At 42.4% G+C, this 16,121-nt stretch overlaps 2 protein-coding genes across 2 annotated transcripts; both read left to right on the top strand.

Annotated features, from left to right (window-relative positions):
• The first annotated feature begins 979 nt into the window (after positions 1 to 979).
• On the top strand, positions 980 to 4,384 carry LOC127791556 (uncharacterized). The gene is made up of 3 exons (XM_052321541.1): positions 980 to 1,130; positions 3,776 to 3,932; positions 4,040 to 4,384. Exons 2-3 carry the CDS (start codon positions 3,777 to 3,779, stop codon positions 4,085 to 4,087), a joined length of 204 nt encoding a protein of 67 aa, XP_052177501.1. The 5' UTR covers positions 980 to 1,130; position 3,776; the 3' UTR covers positions 4,088 to 4,384.
• Positions 4,385 to 4,525: 141 nt separating this feature from the next.
• On the top strand, positions 4,526 to 6,286 carry LOC127791550 (fasciclin-like arabinogalactan protein 21). Its single transcript, XM_052321536.1, has one exon. It carries the CDS (start codon positions 4,995 to 4,997, stop codon positions 6,138 to 6,140), a length of 1,146 nt encoding a protein of 381 aa, XP_052177496.1. The 5' UTR covers positions 4,526 to 4,994; the 3' UTR covers positions 6,141 to 6,286.
• The last annotated feature ends 9,835 nt before the right edge of the window (positions 6,287 to 16,121 follow it).

The raw sequence follows: 16,121 nt of genomic DNA, 5'->3' as shown, positions 1-16,121 counted from the left end.
GTGTATTTTTATTAATGTCTAGTGTTTGTTTGTTTGTTGTTATTGGGTCTAAAATAAGTTGTGACTTGTGAGCAGTGAGAACTTCTTAAGTTGATAAGAGATTCAGCTAAGTGCAACCTAAAATGCAGCTTAAAATAGGTACTATTGTGTGTATTTCTCAAGTTGATAGCACTTCTCAAGTGTATGTTAAACAGGTTATTTATAATAAATTAGAGGTTGTATGTTAAACAAGTTATTTTCAAACCGTGGTAAACTGCACCCAAACTAGACCGTGGTCTGGTTTGGTCGTTAAACCGCACTAGCAGTTTGGCGTGCTGAAAATGGTTTAGACCGGCCAAACAGCACCGCGCACACCCCTAGCCGACCCAATTAGGTTCTCGTAAGTAACCCCGCTACTGCGGATATGGGCTCACGTCAAAGCCCAAGGTTTTTTTTAAATTATTTTTTTGGATTAATTATAAGAAATTAAAATTTTATATAAAAAATGCAATTTTTATAATTCATCAAGTAAATTTATAATTTTTTTATAATCGTACAACTCTCAACCTTTTTCTTAAAATTATAAATTATAAAAACTTAAAAAGTTTTTTTTTTATAATTAACTTTTTTCTTTTAAAAAAATACTATTAATACATTATAATAATGTATATCTCAGACTACATAATGATATTTTAATATTTAAAATACTTTCACACAAGGCACTAAAATACAATAAGAGACACGGACATAGCTCAGCAGTTGAGACCGTACATGTGTTGGTCCTAAAGAATTTTGGATTCTACCTACTATATAGCTAGTCACAAGTCCCGTGTTCGAATCTCACTGCTGAATTATGTGATTTATCTCTCCTGCAAAAATTTTGAAGCTGAGCTGCGGAAGCGCATAAGAAATTTTACCTTTTGGTCCCAAATAAAAGATATTTATATTATTTATATATATTATATAGTCCATGATCACATAAATAAGGTACAAGTTGCACCACTCTTTGTTTTGTCACTTAAATAGTCTCGAATATTCGCCTCGACTCTTCTACAGGCCGAGTCGCCGTGAATATTGAGCAGATCGTTGGGTTAACAAATCTTCTCTCTCTCTCTTTCTGATTCGAAACTCTCTCTGTCTCCAGTTTCTGCGTAAGTCCTCCACCGCCTTCCCACTCTTTCTCATATCTGGTTGTTCTTCTCTTTCTTTCTTATGATTCTAATCGAATTACTTAAATTTATTGATATTTATGGCTGTTGTTTCACCCAATCAATTCGAATTTTCTGTTAGTTTATTGTTTTTACTTTGTCTTGATTATCGATTTATCCTGTATTTGTTCCTGATAACACTGATCTGGCTTTGATGTGGATTGAATTTGATAGAAGCATGGGTTCTGTGGGGTATAATATAACTGTAAAGAGACGAGCTATTAGCTTTTGGGTTGTCGTAACGCAAGGAATACGAATTTTGTTGATTTGTTCCGGGATGTATAAAATGAAAGGGTACCCGTGATCATTGATTCAGGTGTGGGATTTTGGTGCTAGGCTTAGTGATCCATGTAATTAGTGTTTAGATTGTGAGATGGAACTTAAAAAGGTAGAGAGCGGTTCATATGTAATTAGATACTTTCTGCTCGAAGTTAAAAGCATGAGAAGAAGAACATTTAGAGAGTCTGGACATGATACCTAAATTTTGTTGAGCATCATCATGCTTAGGGTTTAAATTGTGTGAAGACATCTGTTAAGAGAAAATTCTGTGTCCTTATTCTCCGTTCAAATGACAATGTATAGATTTCCAAGGACTGTGACAAAACTGGATTGCAACTATGATAGTTTAAACCATCTAAGCCAGGTACAAACACATTGTAGTTATCCAGTAAGTCAATCTCAGAAGCATGCACCAAAACTCTGGCTCATGTCCAGTAGATATGAATATTAATCAAATACCTTGACTTGTGAGATATATCTAAAACTAAGTATAACTGGGTTACATCTAAATAACAATAAATCAAAATTATAGGAGTAGAAGCTCCAGTATGTATGGCCCAGATGGATCCATATTGAATCATGCCAATTTTAGAGTTGCTATCTTGTTGTAGTTTATGCTTTTTGAAACCTTACAGGGACTGCTTAACGTTTCAGTTGATTAGATCATTGTATAAAAAATTCTACGGGCATTTTATTTCCAACACTATCTAGTGGGTTTAAGGCTTGTATTAAAAAAAAAAAAAACTGCGTGTTAGGACTTGTGGAGATGACGAGGCTTTCCCAATTACGATTGGATTACATTAAGGATCTGCATTGAACCCTTACCTCATTATTTTTGTTATGAATGAACTTACAAAACACAACCAAGAAGAAGTGTTAGTGTATGTTATGTGCTGATGATATTGTCTTGATGGATGAGATAAAAGAAAACGTAAATAATAAACTTAAATTATGGAAAACACCTTAAAATTCAGAAGTTTTAAATTAAAAAAAAAGTCGAAAACTGAGTATGTGGGATGTAATTTCAGTAAAAATGTAAGTGGCAGCCACTAAGGTGGTTGTTATCTACGAATGGAGTTAGGTCCACATGCGAATTAAGGTATGTGGAAGGGCATTATGCGTGGTTGGGATGAGTGTGGTGATGAGAGTCTTTTTTAGGTGGACGGTGGCTCTAGAGTTAGGTGTTGGGAGATTGATTCATTTACAGCTTTTTATGGCCTCCTTCATTGTTGTTCCCCTCTTAATCGACAGAAGCACCGGTAGGTTTGGCACCTATCAACAAGAGGGTTTTTGCTATTCTCTCATTTTGTGGGTTCTTTGCCATTAGGGAGTTTCTTGTTTCCCGTGGCAAGCTATCTAGAAGCAGGGGCTTATCTGAGGTAGGCCTTCTCTTGGGGCTATTCGTACTAAGACAAGTTAAGAAAAAGGAAAGGTTTTCCAGGACTGGTATTTCTTATGTAAAAGGAACAGGGAGTCAAAAGTCAATCACCTTCTTCTCTGAAAGGTGGCTCATGATGTTTGCACTCTTTTTTGTGAGGATAAGAAGAAAAAGGTTTTCCTTGCCTTCAACATTTATCTCCCTAGTCCCTACTACAGAATGTAATGCCTCTGAGATAGTGACATGAAATTGTGGAGCTCATATAGTCAGCTGCAAAAACGCAATAACTTCATAGTCATCTTTGGGAATGGTCACTTTGGGTAATTTGTCATTTAATGTACTTTTGTGCAGACCAGTTTTTTCAATTATTTTCCTCAGCACCACAACAATAACAATGTTGATCTGCGATTGAGATGGATCTGTTGGATATGTGTGATGGTTTCATTGTTGGGTGGCTTAGATGTCATTCTGAGCCACCTGTTAAGTATGATTCTGGTTTCTGGAATCTGGAGTAGGATAACTCTGGAACAGTAGTCACCAAAAAATGTTTCCAGTCATGGATAGGTAACTATCAAGGTGACATCCAGTACTGGTTGCCTAATTTACTCTCGGGAACATGGACACCTCTTTCTTAAGGTTAAATAGCATTGTTGGCACTGGGTGACTGCTAAATGCAGTCGCCCATCAATGATCTGACATTGAACATTTGGTTGGTTTATTTGGTTGTCGCATGCATGGCGGCTCCATATTATTTTATTTATTATTGGAAGGTGCAAATCTTTCGTTTCCATGTGACTAACAACACAAAAAGCAACATACAACACAGTAAAAAAACCTGGCCACACACATGCACGGACACGAGCAAGCATGCATACACAGGTACAATGAGCTGTTTATTTATTTTACTTTTGGATGCTACCAATTGATGCAGGATGTCAGAGCCACCCTTTAGACCAAGAGAGAAAATATTTGAGAAGCAAAAGTACTTCCAAGCGGTCCACAAACACACATACCTGAAAGGTCCTTATGATAAGATCACCTCAGTTGCCATTCCTGCAGCTCTGGCAGCTTCTGCTTTGTTTCTGATTGTAAGTTCATTTCTACTCTCTCATATTTTAAGGGGCACACCATCATTAACTGATAAAATTCTGATTCATCGCGGTTCCTGTTAAATGTTATGTGGTCTTCTGTCCAGGCACGGGGCATCTATAATATGTCTCATGGGATTGGAAAGAAGGAATGATAATAGCAATGCAAACTCTGGTTAAGAAGGCACAATTTGGCAGCTCAAATTCTGAAATATATATGCTTCCGGACTTGGGGGGCTGGTCTTGTTTCTTAAATCTAATAATTGTGTAGTTTGCACGTGTTGCTGGCAATAACCCTTACCCTTTGATGGTCTAGCTTCATAGCTTGTTTGCATGTTTTTTTTTTTTTTTTGTCTGTTTAGTCTCTGTTTCTGTATGGCTTTGACTTTGGGAATCATGTAATCTTTTGGGCATTTCCATCCTGCTTTATCAAGCGCTTAAGATGTTTTGCATGAACTAGCATTGTCGATGTGACTTTTAAATGTCCGTCGACAGTTTGAATGTGGTGCCACTAATCTAACTTGGCTAGAATAATGTGTAATAATTGATGAGTACTATAAATTTTAAGGCTATACAAGAAATTTAACATTAGAATTTATTGGAAGTTGTATTTGGATGGTATACTTTGATTCTATCATTTACAATTTTATTATATACATGTGCTCTTATAGAAAGAATTTGAATTTGGATTCAAAAAGAGAAGAATTTAGTATCATTACTAACGACAGAATTTGAAATATAAGTATTTTAAATTGACATCATCTAAGTGTAATTTAAAAAAAAGAAATACAAAATGTAGATGTCTACTGACATTACTCTCACATCTAGTTTGGATATTGAACGTGGTACAAGTTCATGTATTGTGAACAATGAGATATATATTTGCCAAGTGCATGTTAAATGTATTGAACAGGGACATTTTCGTCTTAGCAGTCCGGAGAAGACCATACCAGAATTTCAGTTATGGAATCGCACCAGGTTCCCGCCAGTGGAAAGTCGTCAACAACCACACTTGAGCTTCTTGTTTCATCTCGTTAAACGGAAACAGCTGAAACGATAAACATGCTTTCTCTTCTTCCTCTGCAATTCTTGTTTCTAACCTCCATGATCTTCATCTCCACCGCAACCGTCGCTTCCATTCACCAATTTGCCCCTACCCTCGCCAAATTCGGCTTCCGGCATCTCGCCGCCGCCGCCGCCGATTTTCTCTCCACCACTAGTTCCGTCGACTGGAGCGGCCCCGCCACCATATTCGCCCCCACTGACTCTTCTCTCCTCACCTGCCCTTCCTGCTCCGTTCCTCTCCTCCTCCGAGAACACATCGTCCCCGGCCTATACCCCCTCCACCACCTGCGCACGTTAGCCTTCGGAGCCAAGATCGAAACCCTAGCCTGGAACCGATGCCTCACCATCACCGGCACCGGCTTCCACAACCCTAACGCAAAGGCCTCCAAGATCTTCGTCAATGGAGTCGAGATCGCCCGTCCTGACCTGTACAACGATGGAAACGTCGTCGTTCACGGCCTCCAGGGCTTCGTCTCTCACCTCTCGTCGGTCTCCTGCAACATTGAGCGGATGACGTCACTCTCATTCCCTCCGCCGCCGCCTTTGGCGGCGTTCTTTATCATGCGGCTGATGCTCAAAGACGCCATCCTTCGCCTGAGGATCAGCGGCTTCAGCGTGCTCGCTATGGGACTCAAGGAGAGGTACTCCGAGCTCCTGGACCTCCGCGCCATGACGGTGTTCGCTCTCGACGACGCCTCCATTTTCGCTGACGGACAGTCGTACATCTCCGACATGCGGCTGCACATTGTGCCTGACAGGCGGTTGATGGCGGCCGATCTGGAGAGTCTGGCTGCGGGGACTGTGCTGCGGACGATGGAGTGGGGGCAGAGGCTGTTGGTGACCACCGCCGGCGGCGGAGGTCCCTTGGATCCTATGAGGATCAACTATGTGAAAATCGTGAAGCTTGATTTGATCTACAACCTGAAGATCGCGGTTCATGGACTGTCGATGCCTTTGCGGCATGTTAACCTGACGGCGGCGGCGGAGTTGTCGAACATGAAACGGTGCGCGTGGTATTCGGCGGGAACGAAGGTCGCATGGGAAGGTGGGACCTGTGAGACAGAGAAACCCTCGCCAGAGATTGGATCGTCGACGACGGAGAGTGAGGATCATTATGGATCTTCGCAAGGTTTGATAGCGTAACAAACTTCATTAATTCACTCTCTCCTGCGTGTAAAGAGTAGTACTACTGCTAGCCCTAGTTACCGATCAATTTAGAAGAAACCAATTGTGATCAACACTAGTCGTTTTCCTGGAAAAATATGGAGTGTGAAAAATGAATTCCTTTCTTCTATGAATGTTACGCGGATGCAATTGCAGCATCCACAGACCAATTCAATGCAAACTTGTGGCCGCTCTGTTTCATTGTCTCGTGAGTTGGAATCTCAACTGCTGTCTTTGTTCTGCTCGGATCTGTACGTATCCCCCTCATCTACACTGACGAAATCTGTTGAAAAATTCAATTTTCTCAACCATTGATATACCAATGATTTTTTTTTTCTTTCTTTTTGTTTTTTCTGGGGGGGGCTTGATAGATATATAAAAATACACCAAACAAGAAGGAATAAACAGGAAACCAAAAGAAACAAATAGAAAAGAACAATTAAGAAGCATTAGGAGGTGAATTTTGCCCCTAGCGTTATGTAACATTAGAGCATCTCCAGATTAAAAATCAACCACTCTAATGAAGATAACATATGGAGTTGCAAAATGACAACAACTCTCACGCGGTGTTATTTTTATAATCACTGGAGAGAGAAAAAAGAAGAGATGCAAATTTCAACTGCCATTTCCAACAGCTCTATTTCAACTTCTATTATAAAATAAATACAAATTACCTGAAGCAAGGGTTTTCAAGCGAGGCGTGCGACGGAGTGAGAGAAAGCCAGAGAGGCAACGAGGATCGGAGGGGCGAGGCGGTGACGTCGACGAGTGAGAAGAATCAAGAGAGGCAACAAGCAAGAGCGAGGCAAGCAACTGAGGGGAGAACCAGTGAAGACAAGATGGTGACCGATGAGGGGAAAGCGACGAGGAGTGACCGAGCGAAGGCAAGGAGGGCGAGCCGTCGAGGGGAAGGAGGCAAGAGGGAGAGGCGCAAAAAGGGGAAGAAAGTTTCTAGAGAGGCAGAAGGCTATATATAATCAATTATACATATATAATTTTTTTATTTTAATTAATTAATTATCAATTATATATAAAAATAAATGTTTTTATTTTAGTTAATTGTTAGAATTTAAATTGATTATTTTATGTTAGAATTATAGATTTTGCTTTTAATTTAAAATAAGTATTTTAGTTAATTGTTAGAGTTTAAATTAATTATTAGAATTTATTTTAATTATTTATTTGAATTTAAAATTTGATTAAAAAATATTAAAATATTAAATGACAACCCTATTTTGGCACTGGCATTGGAACATATTTATCTTTTAGAAGTGTTATAACACTATTCAAAGTTGTAAATAGGTAATTTATCACTCCAAAATGACACTCCCTTGGAGATGCTCTTAGGTCCTGAATTTTGTATTGATTTCGTAATCATAATGCTGAATTCTCCAATTTTTATATTATTTCTCATAAATTGTTTTTAGGATAATGCTATTTGCACAATCTTTCTACAATAAATTTGACAATTTAATGTACCGTGATATTTTAACATCAAAATAAATTGATCAAAAAACAATAATTTGAATATCGCATTCTTCCTCTCTCTCTCCTTATCTCTCTCTCTCTCTCTCCTCCCCTGTCGGCTTCTCTTTCACCCATTATTGTTGCCAATCTCGTGTTCTCGCTATTCGTTCAGTTTTCTATCTCGCTCTCGCCTTCTTTCCATTTCTCTCTCTCTCTCTCTCATTCCTCCAATTCTTTCTTCTTGTTTTTGTCGCCGTTGAAGCCCACGTCGTTCGCCACCACCGCTCCAACCACCACCAACACCTCCATCTTTTTATTTCTCTCTCTGGGTCTTCTTCTTCTTTTTCTTCTCTCTCTCTCTCTCTGGGTCTTTAGCCATTATCGACGCCTCCATCTCTCAATACGGGTTCGGCATCTCCATGTGGATAACAACGCAACCGCGAGAGTAGTGGGTAGTCGAAGAAGGGTTGGAGTGGCTCCAACTATTGGAGAATGGAGTTGGAGTGGTTGGGATAGGAGAAGAATAAATGTTGGGAGGTGAAGATGGTGGTGAGGTTCGGAGGGAGTCGATGGCGGCGTCGAAGTTAGATAAGAAGTCGCTGAATGTGGTGCTAATTACGGTAGATGATAATGGATATTTGCGATGATATTCATGATCTTGTCATGAGTTGTTGCTGATACTAAAATTTGTGGAGAAGCATTTCAACTTGTTACAGCAGACTTGAAATCGCTTCCAAAATATGCTTCCTATTTTGAGAGAGTGTAAGAGAGATGGGGTATTTATATCTCCCGTCGTTCCTCGTCGTTCTCCGTAGTCGCCATTCCCCATCATTCCTCGCAGTCTCCTCTCCCTGCTACTGGCATCTCCTCTACCGTCCCATCGCTTACCCTCTATCTCTCATTCTTACTCTCCCTCTCTCACCTACTCGGACCGACTTGCTGCTAGGGGTGTCAAAAAATATTCAAAAATCGGTGAATCGTACCAAACCGAACCGAACAGTGCCTTTTGAATTGGTTCTATGGTTCAAATGTTAGGTTCTAGTTTTAAAAAATTAAAAATCGATATATTTGGTTTGGTTACTGATTTTTTTTTTCAAATTGTGATTCGAACTAAATCGGAACCGATATTATACTTATATATATATTATAATTTTTTTGGGTATACATATATATATATACATATATATAAATAATATCACTTTCTAGGAAACTAACAAGATTCATTAACTCATTTATTTCTAGACTTTTATGCGTTATTGCTTATTAAATGGTCGATGTAATCTCATTTGATGAGGTAGTTTATGAATTATTTTGTTCTATTTTTACTTCAAGACTTGAAGCATTAATAAAGTTATAAGTTTATTTTAATTAACAAATTTATTTGTAATTTTATATTTTGAGAAAATATTTAGAAGCTAAATGTTAATTGGATAGAACCGAAACCAGTTCGATGTGATGGATTGGTCATGGTTTGATTTTATATATGTAATGGTTCAGTTATAGTTCTTATTTTTTTGGAACGGTTAAAAATGGTTCGATTACTAAATTATTATGGAATTTGACTAATTCGAAGACACCCCTACTTGCTGTCACTGGCATCTCCTCCCCCTTGCTGTCGCTCACATCGTAAGGATTTCTTTTTGTTTTTTACTTAGTGTGATTTCTAATTTTATTTATTTTTTGTTTTTTAATTAAAAATATAAGAACAAAAAATATATTTCTATAATGTTAATAATAATGAGACTGTACTCATGTAGAGAATAAGATAATTTTGAATTGTATACAAAAATCATAATTCTATGATATCTTAATTTGGGTTATTTAAATTTAAATACAAGACAATTTAAAAAAATTCTTTTAATTTTATTGGCAAAGGCCTTTGGAGTTTTTTTGAAATAAACTATTGATCTATTTCAAAATTGTTTATGATAATATAACACAACTAGATAGATTCATGGTACTTGCTTTAGATTATGGGTCATTCAAGTTTGATACTACATAATCAGATTCTCAAATTTCCTAATGTTCCATCCAGAAATTGTTCAAAATGTCATCAAGTGCATTTACAATGCTTTAATTTACTAACTTAGTGTTGAACTGAAAATGCTAAAATAAGAAAATAAGTAGTTGTCAAAAATCTGATGGATTATCATTGGAATGTTGATGGTGCGCATATATTGACATGAAGAGTTGAGTCGTGCCAAAAATATGCACCATATGTACTTCGTAAGCTGCATTCCAAGTTTGATAACGAGCAACCTGTAAGAAAGGAGATTAAATGCAAGAGATGCACATATAGCACAAGGATATACCCTAAACGAGATTGCAAAATATTTAAAAAAACACAAGTTATATTATTACCTTAATCTTATCAAATGACTTACCATAAGCACAATATAATTTTTTAGATCAAAACAAGGTACAATCATATAAGAATATAATATTAGTTATATAATTTACATTCTCTATTCTGTTTTTCTTGTTTTATATCAATAATTTTCTAATAAATTGAGCAAACCACATTTGAACAAGGTCTTACCAATACCAATGCACTGCATTCCAAGACAATAAACAAATTAGCCTAACTAAATACATCACCAGGTAAAAAAAAATCGTGAGGGTTTAAAAACTAAACAAACAAAAATCTATTCAACCCACAATTATAGTTTGCTTTCATTCCAAATTACTGTCAGGTGAGTCTAAAACATCTTAAACTTAATTTAACACATCATATTTCAATTATATGAACAAAATTTGTACTTTCTTCCATAAATCTGTTTATGTATTTCCTTCCATATAAATTGCTTATGCAAGTGAGGTCATCAAAGCCAATTAATAAGCTATTTTTAACACAAACTGAAACAGTGGTTTAGTTTAATTTTTTTTTTTTTACTAAAACTTAAATATAAATGTGTGAGGAAACTGTGGTAGATTTGGGGAAAAAATTCGTACCTATGTGTCGACGTTTGATTTCGGCCGACCGTGATTCGTTTTGGGCCGCGGTGAGTCAATCCAAAAAAATACCGAGAAGGAAGGAAGAAAACCCCCCCCTCCCCCAAAGTTCCAAGCGTGTACACCAGAATCTTTTACGTGGTTCGGCCAGAACGATGCCTAGTCCACGGCCGCCCTCTGATCATTCTCCCAGAGTGGCGGTATCTGATTATTCTTTTTTCTGTGTCCCTCCTCTTTGCCCCTCATGGCCCCCTTTATTTCCATTTTTCTTGAGGGACTTTTACAATCTAGATAATATATAAAAATACAGTGTTTGTATAATGGGGGACAAATAGTTCTTACCGCCTTCGCAAGACCGGGAGTGGGATCCTCATTACGAGGGGCATGGGCTGTTACAGATAAAGTGATCGGACCCTACCTCTGACTTCTCAGCAGCTTTGCCGCTCATGCGAGCTGGAGATTTTAGGCGAGCGACCTGGATGGCCCAGCGATCTGGAGGATATTTCAGGAGCTCGTTAGTCGATTGCTCCGAGCTCGTTGGGGGATTACCGGGAGCTCGCCATACGCTCGCTTTACGAGTTCCGGGTCTTTGATGGAGGCTGGACCTTCCTTGACGAGGTCGTCCGGGCCTTCTCGGCCTTGGGTGATTGGGCCGGTCTATCGGACCGAGTCTGGCCCATGCGGGGAGATGCGGGAAATACATATAACATAAGCCCCCCAGTTCGCGGTACGATCTTCGTGCTGGGAACTGACGCGTGCCAGCTGTTCTTCCATCCCTCCAACTTCTGTCCAATCACCTTAAGTCTCGTCGTTCCACGCAGCACGCTTTGTCGGCAGCGCATTTAATGCGCGCCCCCTCCCCATTTCTGCGCATGATTAAACTCGTGGGACCCACAAGCTGTTGTGCGGCCGCTGGATGCCGAGCATGTGATAAGTCGTCATTTGATCCGACGGTTGGGATGGATCAGGCCGTCAGTATAAATAGTGGGGAGTGTCCACCCGCTTCTTCTTTCACGCTATTTTGAAACTCCCTCAAACTTTTGCCTCCCTGCTTTCTTGTTTTTTCTCTCTCGAGGCCTCCGTTATCGCCGTGCTTTCAGACGTCTGCCGTTCTCGTCCGGTGCTTGGTACGAGTCCTCATTCAGTCGTCAAGCGCAGCTTTTAGGTAAGTTTGTCGTGACTTTCTTCTTCTTCTTGTGAGGCCGTCCACCGTTGGTTAGCCGTCGGTGGTTCCTCTGGCTTCGTCGATCGATGTCGTTCTCATTTTTGGAGAAATGGCACGATTCGGTTTGTCGTTTGCTGGGCCTTTGGGTCCAATGACCTTAGGATTAGCTTTTCATGGAACACCGGGCTTGCGGCTGCAGCCCCTCCGCCCTAGGCGGTACCCCTTTTGCGAAGCGCTCGGCCTGGAAGACCTAGGGGACGTTTTAGGGTTTTTCTTCTAGTTTCTTGAGGTCTGGTTCGCGACTTGCGACCTGACTGTTCTCTCTTTTCCTTTGTAGATGTCCGACCAACACCGTGGAAATTCAGGTCAAAAGCGCTGCAATTATATCGTAGGAGAAAACGACACTTCGAGCTCCGAAGATTGTCTCGTTATGGAGGGCCAAAATCTTGGGGGTGCGAGCTCAGGGTGCAGGGAGGTCGCCGTCCCGACCTCTCGGGAAACCGAGCTGAAGGTTCAAGATCAGATCGCTGCTGATCTTGCGGTCTTCAAGAGATTCTCGTCCAAGGCCAAGCTTCACGAGGTGATGACTTGTGCTCAGGAGTTTCGTCTCCCCAGGACCTGCCGAGTATACATCCCTGCATCGAGCTCCCATGCAGCCTACCCGCCAGCCAATTTCGTAGCTATTAGCCCCCAACACCTCGAGTCTGGCTTTAGGTTCCCAATAGCCCCGTACCTTATCGCCCTCTTGAACGACGTCAAGCTCGCCCCCTTCCAACTAACACCGAATTCGTATGCCCAACTTACTTCTTTGGCCGTTTTATTCCTTATAAACAAACTTCCTCTCCCTTCCCCAAAACTGATAAGATTTTTATTTTCTTTCAAAAATGCCAAGGACGGGCTGTATTACCTGGCGGCCCGTCCTTCTCCGTACAAGGCCGCCCTCCCTCAGGGTAAAGCAAAGGGGAAGTCCAACGTGGGCGATTACAAGTCCAGTTGGTTCTTCGTGTCTTGCCCTTCCCTTTCTTTACTTAGGAATCGTAGCTTCGTACTGACCCCTGGTAAGAGAAGATGAGCTCTCACGAATCTTTCCTTTGTTCCGAGAGTGTTTGTTTTAACTTGCTCATGTTTTGATGCAGATTTTGGGGGGAAGAAACCGATTTTATCGGCCGAGGAGACTGATATCCTTGGCAAACTTGTGGCTGCGGAGTCGAGCTCGGAGATTCTTGAACTTTCAGACGAGCTACTTCGCGAATACGAGCTCGCCCCTCCTCTTGGCACCGAGACTGTCGAGGGAGATCATTTCAGGGACTTGGGTGCGGAGGTTCTCTCTTCCGGCTTACAGCTCGCTGAGACGAACAGTTCAAGAGGGGAAGCCGACCAAGACGATAATATGGTTGATCTCGAGCTCCTCCAACCGAAGCGCCATAGGGCGAGGTCGAGCACTACGTCTTCCATAACCCCGAGCTATAGCTCGCGGGATGGCAGGTCGGAGCAGCCGCAGCCGCAGTCACGCCCCCAGCAGCAGCAAACCCAGCAGTCGCGGGGGGGGGCAGCAGGAGCAGCGGCAAAGAACACTGCCCCGTCAGCCCCAACAATCAAAGCAAGCTCATCTGCAGTTGGGGCATCGGCCACCTGCCTCCCGAGACCATGGTTCGAGCGGAGCCCGTGGGAAGGAGGTTGCGGTGGAGGTTCGAGACGCTCCTGCTGCCAGCTCGAAACGGAGATCGGACCAGCTGCAACAGGGGGAGGATATCAGGGCCAAACGGGTCAGGGTCCGTGAGAAGGAGCTGGCCGTGGAGGCCCTGCCAGGAGGGGTCTTTGTTGGTCCCCTCCTGGATTCCGTGCCCGATTTCCTGGGTCCGAACTCTAAGCCCCTTGACGACCCGAAGTTAAAGGGAATCCCCCTTTGTGATTTTGTCGCCCGTCACAGCCTGGTGGTAAGTAGGAATTCTTCGTACCTTGGTTTCTTAACCTACCCCTTTGGTTTTTTAATGAGCTAACATTTCTTCTTTTGCAGACTTCTCTTGCTGCCGTGAAGCTCCGAGCTCAGTACAAAGATTTTGAGGAGCAGCTTCAGTCGGTGAGCATGTCCCGTCAGGCCGAAATCGCGAAGCTTGAGGACGAGAAGAACGCCCAAAAGGCCGAAATAACGAAGCTCTCGGACGAGAAGAAAGATCTCCAGGTCGAGCTTCTTGCCACTCAAAAGGAGGTGGAGGGTTGCTTGACGCGTCTGAGGATGGAGATCCAGAAGAATAAAGATCTCGACGAGGAGCTTCGCAGATCGAAGAACATGTGGGAGCAAGCCAACTCCGGGCTCACCGGCGAGCTAAATGGAGCGAAGGCGGAGTTGCGGAGGGCTGAGGAGCGACTCAGATCAACCGAGGCCGAGCTTAGGGAGGCGAAGGAGGAGCGGACACGGGCGGATGATCGTGCCGTCCGATGCGAGGAGCTTGCCAAGAGGACCATTGACGATATAAGGGCGGAGGTCGGAGAGCGGATGGACGCGGCTCGTAGGGAGACCAGATCCGACACCTGCTCGGCATTTCTGTACACCCTTTGGGTGAACCATCCTGAGATGGATTTCTCCTTTTTCGGTGCGCAGGCTGTCGAGGAGGTGGCTCGGTATGCTGCCGAGGCCGCGGAAGATGCTGATGATGCCAATACCCTTGACTCGTTTTTGGTCGCAGCGCAAGCTCCTCAGGTCGGGGCCGAGCTATCCGGGGTCGCCGCGGCTCAGCCTGGTGAGACTGCCAAGGAGCCTCCTGTGGAGGTCGCCGAGGTTTCCCCAGCCGGGATTGTCGAGGTCGATCTCCAGCCGACCATACCCACTGAAGCTCGCCCTGTCGAGGTTGATTCTGCAGAACCAAACGCCCCTCTTAGCTAGGATTCCCACATGTATTTTTTTTTTTTTTTTTTTTTTTTTTTTTTTTTTTTTTTTGTAATGTGACCTTCATCTCATAATAAAGAATTGGCATTTTGTGCACGTTGCCTCAGATTTCTTCGCGAATTCAAGTTATCTCTGATGACGATTCTTGAATCATGAAAGTAACTTCTTCACGGTATAACTTGAAATTTCTTCAACAAAGCCCCCGTATTTTTGAAAGGTCCACTGATAAGGAACTTTTGAGTATGTAACTTGATAATAAACTGTTCGAAAATAGGCCCAGGTAGATCCGGAGTTTTATCAGCTCGTAAACTAACGCTCTTTAACCAGCTCGTTGATGATAGTTGTAATAATCAGCGCGAACACTCATGCCTAGGCAATTTCCAGGAAACCCCGTTCGGCATGTTTTGACGAAATAACGAGAGCCTTCCCGAGATATATGTAAAGTCGGACGGCCTTGTGATCTTGTCTAACATGCGGTGGCTGAGAAGCTCGTTATAGGGCGTGTGCCTGATAGGTCGCGAATGCTTTATTTTTAGCCAAGTTAAGACGGACCTCAGCTGATAGGGTCCAATACGCAAAGTTTGCTAGGGTATGAGCTTATGCCATGGCCTCGGCCGGCATGTTGAGGCTTTAATAAGTTTTCAATAAATTGGGAGCGAACACTCAGGTAGGTCGCAGACCATGGCTTTAAGCCAAGATAGGAGGACCCCAGCTAGTGAAAGCGCAGCCTGTAGCACCAAGTTATATGTTCAGGCGGGTCATAGAGTGACCCCAGCTAACACACCATGGCTTGTTATTTCGTTTGACTTGTACGGCCGGGATATGTGTCCAGGTAGGTCGGGTTACGTCCTCAGCTAACACCCAGTGGCTTCTACAAGTTTTATTTGAACTGAGAGGGAACACCCAGGTAGGTCGCAGACCATGGCTTTAAGCCAAGATAAAAGGACCTCGGCTAGCGAACCCAAGCTCGGGGTTACTTGTGGAAGTGGTTGCTCAGTAGGTTCCGAACCATGACATAAAGTCAAGATGACTGGTTCTCAGCTCGCAAACCACGACCTGATGGAGGGACCGAGGTAAATGCTCGGTTAAGCCGTTGACCGTAGCGTCGTGGCTAGGTTATTTAGGCATCAGCTCGCAAACCATGGCTTCTCGACCCCTCGTTACGGGGGCATTCAATCGAATACCAATAAGAATAAAGTGTAATGAAAGTTCATAAATTCTGACCAGAATCATGAAAGTCATTCGTAATGAAAAAGACGGAGCATAGGCAAGAACGATTACATTTATCTGAAGTAAGGACGAAGATGTTCTGCGTTCCAAGCTCGTGGGAGAGGGAGACCGTCCATGTTTGCCAGATGGTATGCTCCGTTATTCAAATTTTCTTTGATGATAAATGGACCTTCCCAGTTAGGCCCTAAGGTGCCATCGCTTGCCGCCCGTGCTCCTGGTAGTACTAGGCGTAGTACCGGATCTCCGACGTTGTAACGTC

This window comes from Diospyros lotus, chromosome 1 (genome assembly GCF_014633365.1).
Source record: "Diospyros lotus cultivar Yz01 chromosome 1, ASM1463336v1, whole genome shotgun sequence".
NCBI classification, from domain to species: domain Eukaryota; kingdom Viridiplantae; phylum Streptophyta; class Magnoliopsida; order Ericales; family Ebenaceae; genus Diospyros; species Diospyros lotus.
This window is presented reverse-complemented; position numbering and strand designations above follow the sequence as displayed.